This window comes from Oncorhynchus gorbuscha, linkage group LG14 (genome assembly GCF_021184085.1).
Source record: "Oncorhynchus gorbuscha isolate QuinsamMale2020 ecotype Even-year linkage group LG14, OgorEven_v1.0, whole genome shotgun sequence".
NCBI classification, from domain to species: Eukaryota; Metazoa; Chordata; class Actinopteri; order Salmoniformes; family Salmonidae; genus Oncorhynchus; species Oncorhynchus gorbuscha.
Window position 1 is genome coordinate 2,209,351 of NC_060186.1, and position 7,640 is coordinate 2,216,990.

The 7,640-nt window shown below is 47.2% G+C and overlaps 1 protein-coding gene across 1 annotated transcript in view; it reads right to left on the minus strand.

Annotated features, from left to right (window-relative positions):
• The window catches only part of cnot4b (CCR4-NOT transcription complex, subunit 4b), a 72,924-nt gene extending 66,631 nt beyond the window's left edge, over positions 1-6,293 (minus strand). Inside the window, exons 1-2 of the mRNA XM_046299528.1 lie at positions 6,274-6,293; positions 1,666-1,888 (exon numbers count right to left, since the gene is read on the minus strand). Coding sequence (XP_046155484.1) covers positions 1,666-1,888; positions 6,274-6,293 — 243 coding nt within the window. The remainder of the gene's footprint in view (positions 1-1,665; positions 1,889-6,273) is intronic.
• Positions 6,294-7,640: the final 1,347 nt, after the last annotated feature.

A 7,640-nucleotide genomic window follows, 5' to 3' on the forward strand; every position in this document is an offset into this window, starting at 1 on the left:
TAAAAATCATTTAATTTAATTTAAAAAAAACAACCATAATTTTCTATGGTGAAAGATGCCAGGAAGCTCAGCCAGTTAAGTTATTTGAAAAATACCTAATAAAACAAGGTAGCTATAAATTCTCGAAAGCACCACTTATCCACCTATTGATTGCGCTGGCAGCCAGCAGAGTTCACGTTTCAGCACCACTGAAACGTCCGCTGGCCTGTTTTATTAGCTGGCCGTCTCCTGTATTTCCCACGAAGGAAGTTAAAACGTAACTTCTGCATTATTTTAGGCAACTTCCTTTTTTAGAAAATTACATTTACCACTTTTGAATCTCGGGTAAGAATTTTTTACATTTAAATATATATATAGTTTAAGTGAAACAAATATTAAACAATTTGGGGGCTTCGGGACCAAATAATATTACCTGCAGGTCAGATTTGGCCCGACCACCAGTTGGGTAATCCTAGGTAGGGGGTAGACTAGGTAGGATTACAGGGGTAGGGATAAACTAGGGTTTAGGGTAGGATGGGGTAGGGTTAGACAAGGGTAGGAGGTAGGGTAGGATATGGGGTAGGGGTTAGACTAGGGTAAGATATAGGGTAGGATATGGGGTAGGGGTTAGACTAGGGTAGGATACAGGGTAGGGGGTAAACTAGGGTTTAGGGTAGGATGGGGTAGGGTTAGACAAGGGTAGTGTTTAGGGTAGGATATGGGGTAGGGGTTAGACTAGGGTAAGGTTTAGGGTAGGATATGAGGCAGGGGTTAGACTAGGGTAAGGTATAGGGTAGGATATGAGGTAGGGTTTGACTAGGGTAGGGTTTAGGGTAGGATATGAGGTAGGGGGTAGACTAGGGCAGGGTTTAGGGTAGAATATGGGGTAGGGGTACACTAGGGTAGCCTACCTTTCTGCAGGCAGGGCAGAGGCCAGGGTTTAGGGTAGGAAATGGGGTAGGGGTACACTAGGGTAGCCTACCTTTCGGCAGGGCAGAGGGTAGACCAGGGTAGCTATTTAGGGTAGGATATGGAGTAGACCAGGGTAGCCTACCTTTCTGCAGGCAGGGCAGAGGGTAGACCAGGGTAGATATTTAGGGTAAGATATGGAGTAGACCAGGGTAGCCTACCTTTCTGCAGGCGGGGCAGAGGGTAGACCAGGGTAGGATATGGAGTAGACCAGGGTAGCCTACCTTTCTGCAGGCAGGGCAGAGGGTAGACCAGGGTAGATATTTAGGGTAAGATATGGAGTAGACCAGGGTAGCCTACCTTTCTGCAGGCGGGGCAGAGGGTAGACCAGGGTAGGATATGGAGTAGACCAGGGTAGCCTACCTTTCTGCAGGCGGGGCAGAGGGTAGACCAGGGTAGCTATTTAGGGTAGGATATGGAGTAGACCAGGGTAGCCTACCTTTCTGCAGGCAGGGCAGAGGGTAGACCAGGGTGGATATTTAGGGTAAGATATGGAGTAGACCAGGGTAGCCTACCTTTCTGCAGGAGGGGCAGAGGGTAGACCAGGGTAGGATATGGAGTAGACCAGGGTAGCCTACCTTTCTGCAGGCGGGGCAGAGGGTAGACCAGGGTAGATATTTAGGGTAGGATATGGGGTAGGATATGGAGTAGACCAGGGTAGCCTACCTTTCTGCAGGCAGGGCAGAGGGTAGATCAGGGTAGACCAGGGTAGCATACCTTTCTGCAGGCAGGGCAGAGGCCGTTCTCGTCTGTGCGGATGCGGTGCCAACAGAAGCGACAGATCTGGTAGCCGCAGGTGCAGGGGAAGAAGTTGGCATCGTCCGTCTCCAGCGGCTCCAAGCACAGCGGACACTCCATAGGATCCATAACCTTCACCTCTGGACTGCAGGATATCCAAGACGACGAGCAGAGAGAGACACGTGGCAGAGGGCAGCGCAGGCTGGAAAGAGACGGCGGAGGGGGGATATTACAACGCTGAACAGAAAGTCCCCACCAGTGGACAAAGTGTGTTGAATTGGAGACAGGAAATGAGCTTTGACAGTGTGTTGAATTGGAGACAGGAAATGAGCTTTGACAGTGTGTTGAATTGGAAACAGGAAATGAGCTTTGAAAGTGTGTTGAATTGGAAACAGGAAATGAGCTTTGAAAGTGTGTTGAATTGGAAACAGGAAATTAGCTTTGACAGTGTGTTGAATTGCAGGAAATGAGCTTTGACAGTGTGTTGAATTGCAGGAAATGAGCTTTGACAGTGTGTTGAATTGCAGGAAATGAGCTTTGACAGTGTGTTGAATTGCAGGAAATGAGCTTTGAAAGTGTCACATTTTCTTTCCGCCAAACAAGAGGGATGGGAACAGTTTTGGGGAAGCATTGTCACAATGTGGACGTTCGTTATGATGTCGATAAACGATTCCATCTATCCGAACCGTTGCCACCTAGGAAGTTAGTGACCAGACCTTCTCAAATAGTATCTGGTTGAGTACCCCTGGTGTGAGTGTTAATAGTATCTGGTTGAGTACCCCTGGTGTGCTGGTTGAGTACCCCTGGTGTGCTGGTTGAATACCCCTGGTGTGAGTGTTAATAGTATCTGGTTGAGTACCCCTGGTGTGAGTGTTAATAGTATCTGGTTGAGTACCCCTGGTGTGAGTGTTAATAGTATCTGGTTGAATACCCCTGGTGTGAGTGTTAATAGTATCTGGTTGAGTACCCCTGGTGTGCTGGTTGAGTACCCCTGGTGTGCTGGTTGAATACCCCTGGTGTGAGTGTTAATAGTATCTGGTTGAGTACCCCTGGTGTGCTGGTTGAATACCCCTGGTGTGAGTGTTAATAGTATCTGGTTGAGTACCCCTGGTGTGCTGGTTGAATACCCCTGGTGTGAGTGTTAATAGTATCTGGTTGAGTACCCCTGGTGTGCTGGTTGAGTACCCCTGGTGTGAGTGTTAATAGTATCTGGTTGAGTACCCCTGGTGTGAGTGTTAATAGTATCTGGTTGAATACCCCTGGTGTGCTGGTTGAATACCCCTGGTGTGATTGTTAATAGTATCTGGTTGAGTACCCCTGGTGTGAGTATTAACAGTATCTGGTTGAGTACCCCTGGTGTGCTGGTTGAATACCCCTGGTGTGAGTGTTAATAGTATCTGGTTGAGTACCCCTGGTGTGAGTATTAACAGTATCTGGTTGAGTACCCTGGTGTGCTGGTTGAATACCCCTGGTGTGCTGGTTGAGTACCCCTGGTGTGATTGTTAATAGTATCTGGTTGAGTACCCCTGGTGTGAGTGTTAATAGTATCTGGTTGAATACCCCTGGTGTGCTGGTTGAATACCCCTGGTGTGATTGTTAATAGTATCTGGTTGAGTACCCCTGGTGTGAGTATTAACAGTATCTGGTTGAGTACCCCTGGTGTGCTGGTTGAATACCCCTGGTGTGCTGGTTGAGTACCCCTGGTGTGAGTGTTAACTGTATCTGGTTGAGTACCCCTGGTGTGAGTGTTAATAGTATCTGGTTGAGTACCCCTGGTGTGAGTGTTAATAGTATCTGGTTGAGTACCCCTGGTGTGAGTGTTAATAGTATCTGGTTGAGTACCCTGGTGTGAGTGTTAATAGTATCTGGTTGAGTACCCCTGGTGTGAGTGTTAATAGTATCTGGTTGAGTACCCCTGGTGTGATTGTTAGTAGTGGCTGGTTGAGTACCCCTTGCTGGTTGAGTACCCGTGGTGTGAGTGTTAATAGTATCTGGTTGAGTACCCTGGTGTGCTGGTTGAATACCTGGTGTGGTGTTAATAGTATCTGGTTGAGTACCCTGGTGTGATTGTTAGTAGTGGCTGGTTGAGTACCCCTGGTGTGAGTGTTAATAGTATCTGGTTGAGTACCCTGAATTGTGAGTGTTAATAGTATCTGGTTGAGTACCCCTGGTGTGCTGGTTGAATACCCCTGGTGAGTGTTAATAGTATCTGGTTGAGTACCCTGGTGTGAGTGTTAGTAGTATCTGGTTGAATACCCCCTGGTGTGAGTGTTAGTAGTATCTGGTTGAATACCCTGGTGTGCTGGTTGAGTACCCCTGGTGGAGTGTTAATAGTATCTGGTTGAGTACCCCTGGTGTGAGTGTTAATAGTATCTGGTTGAGTACCCCTGGTGTGCTGGTTGAGTACCCCTGGTGTGCTGGTTGAATACCCCCTGGTGTGAGTGTTAATAGTATCTGGTTGAGTACCCCTGGTGTGCTGGTTGAATACCCTGGTGAGTGTTAATAGTATCTGGTTGAGTACCCCTGGTGTGCTGGTTGAATACCTGGTGTGAGTGTTAATAGTATCTGGTTGAGTACCCCTGGTGCTGCTGGTTGAGTACCCCTGGTGTGAGTGTTAATAGTATCTGGTTGAGTACCCCTGGTGTGAGTGTTAATAGTATCTGAGAATACCCCTGGTGTGCTGGTTGAATACCCCTGGTGTGATTGTTAATAGTATCTGGTTGAGTACCCTGGTGTGAGTATTAACAGTATCTGGTTGAGTACCCCTGGTGTGCTGGTTGAATACCCTGGTGTGAGTGTTAATAGTATCTGGTTGAGTACCCCTGGTGTGAGTATTAACAGTATCTGGTTGAGTACCCTGGTGTGCTGGTTGAATACCCCTGGTGTGCTGGTTGAGTACCCCTGGTGTGATTGTTAATAGTATCTGGTTGAGTACCCTGGTGTGAGTGTTAATAGTATCTGGTTGAATACCCCTGGTGTGCTGGTTGAATACCCTGGTGTGATTGTTAATAGTATCTGGTTGAGTACCCTGGTGTGAGTATTAACAGTATCTGGTTGAGTACCCCTGGTGTGCTGGTTGAATACCCCTGGTGTGCTGGTTGAGTACCCCTGGTGTGAGTGTTAACTGTATCTGGTTGAGTACCCTGGTGTGAGTGTTAATAGTATCTGGTTGGAGTACCCTGGTGTGAGTGTTAATAGTATCTGGTTGAGTACCCCTGGTGTGAGTGTTAATAGTATCTGGTTGAGTACCCTGGTGTGGTGTTAATAGTATCTGGTTGAGTACCCTGGTGTGAGTGTTAATAGTATCTGGTTGAGTACCCCTGGTGTGATTGTTAGTAGTGTGGCTGGTTGAGTACCCCTTGTGTGCTGGTTGAGTACCGTGGTGTGAGGTGTTAATAGTATCTGGTTGAGTACCCCTGGTGTGCTGGTTGAATACCCCTGGTGTGAGTGTTAATAGTATCTGGTTGAGCACTCTGGTGTGATTGTTAGTAGTGGCTGGTTGAGTACCCCTGGTGTGAGTGTTAATAGTATCTGGTTGAGTACCCCTGGTGTGAGTGTTAATAGTATCTGGTTGAGTACCCCTGGTGTGCTGGTTGAATACCCCCTGCGTGAGTGTTAATAGTATCTGGTTGAGTACCCCTGGTGTGAGTGTTAGTAGTATCTGGTTGAATACCCCTGGTGTGAGTGTTAGTAGTATCTGGTTGAATACCCCTGGTGTGCTGGTTGAGTACCCCTGGTGTGAGTGTTAATAGTATCTGGTTGAGTACCCCTGGTGTGAGTGTTAATAGTATCTGGTTGAGAAACCCCCTGGTGTGCTGGTTGAGTACCCCTGGTGTGAGTGTTAATAGTATCTGGTTGAATACCCCTGGTGAGTATTAATAGTGGCTGGTTGAGTACCCCTGGTGTGCTGGTTGAGTACCCCTGGTGAGTGTTAATAGTATCTGGTTGAGTTCCCCTGGTGAGCTGGTTGAGGACCCCTGGTGTAAGTGTTAATAGTATCTGGTTGAGTACCCTGGTGTGCTGGTTGAGTACCCCTGGTGTGAGTGTTAGTAGTATCTGGTTGAGTACCCGTGGTGGAGTGTTAATAGTATCTGGTCGAGTACCCCTGGTGTGAGTGTTAGTAGTATCTGGTTGAGTACCCCTGGTGTGCTGGTTGAATACCCCTGGTGTGAGTGTTACTAGTGCTGTACAGAGAACCAATGCCAAACAAAATCATACTGACTACACAGTTCCGTACAGAGAAACAATCATTGGCTGAACAAAAAGGTCTCTGGTTGACCGTGTGTCTGCGTGAGTCTCAACCAACCACTGAGAGAAAGAAAGGCTTTTATGTCCCAGCCGTGTGGCCTGTTTTCCACTCACCCATTTGAGGAATTAAATTGATTTAGTGGTCTAGACCTCGTTAAAACTCTCATGTTCCTCTACCCAGAGAGAGATGAGAAGAGCCATTGGAGAGGTTGAAACACAGGCCTATGTTTTAAGTCTTAAGTGAACACTACACATAATGAGTTGCTGTTTCCGGTGTTAACCGCGCAAAGCCTTCCGGGCGTGCTTTGGTTCGGGGTTGGCGCCGAGGACCTCATCTACGCCAAGCGAACCAGCTCCATACTCCCTTAAAAAGACCCTCACTTGAAAATGAGGGGGAAAAAAAACGACAATAGTACTGTTTGTCCATCTAGAGACACCGTAGCCAGTATATTCTGACTATCCCTCAAAATAGTCTGAATTAAAATCTAAGAATGGGTCAATAATTTTGACGTGGAGATCTTGGTCACCCAATTTTTACATCCAACTCAGTTGTGCATTATATCTCAAGTCAAAAGAAAATGGCAAGGCGGCGATTCCTCATTGAAACAAACTTGTCTTTGGCTTCCGACTTCGTCTTGCATAGAGAGAGAAAAAAATGTCTTGTGCACAAACATCCCGAAGAAAGAACCCTTGTCAAAGACCAAAAACACCATAAAATGTCCTAATCGTGAAGGAACGGTTCTGAACTGTTTCAGATGGGAAGAAGACAAGACGGAGCAAACCAGCCAGAGTCTCGTGAGGGTCATCAACATACCCAAAACGCCCGTACTCATCAGCCCGTACTCATCAACATACCCAAAAACGCTCACAACATACCGCTACACCCGTGCTCATCAGCATAACCCATACCCAAAACGCTACGCCCGTGCTCACTCAAACGCTACAACATACATACCAAAACGCTACGCCCGTACTGCTCATCAACATACCCAAACGCTACACCCGTACTACATCAACATACCCAAAACGCTACACCGGTACTCATCAACATACAAACGCTACACCCGTACTCATCAACATACCCAAAACAGCTACACCCGTACTCATCAACATACCCAAGCTACACCATTGCTCATCAACATACTCAAGCAGCTACACCCATGCCTCATCCAACATACCCAAACACTACACCACGTGCTCATCAACTACACCCGTACTCATCAACATACCCAAAACGCTACACCCGTACTCATCAACATACCCAAAACGCTACACCCGTACTCATCAACATACCCAAAACGCTACACCCGTACTCATCAACATACCCAAAACGCTACACCCGTACTCATCAACATACCCAAAACGCTACACCCGTACTCATCAACATACCCAAAACGCTACACCCAGCATCATCAACATACCTAAAACGCTACGCCCGTACTCATCAACATACCCAAAACGCTACACCCGTACTCATCAACATACCCAAAACGCTACACCCGTACTCATCAACATACCCAAAACGCTACACCCGCACTCATCAACATACCCAAAACGCTACACCCGTACTCATCAACATACCCAAACGCTACACCCGTACTCATCAACATACCCAAAACGCTACACCCGTACTCATCAACATACCCAAACGCTACACCCGTACTCATCAACATACCCAAAACGCTACACCCGTACTCATCAACATA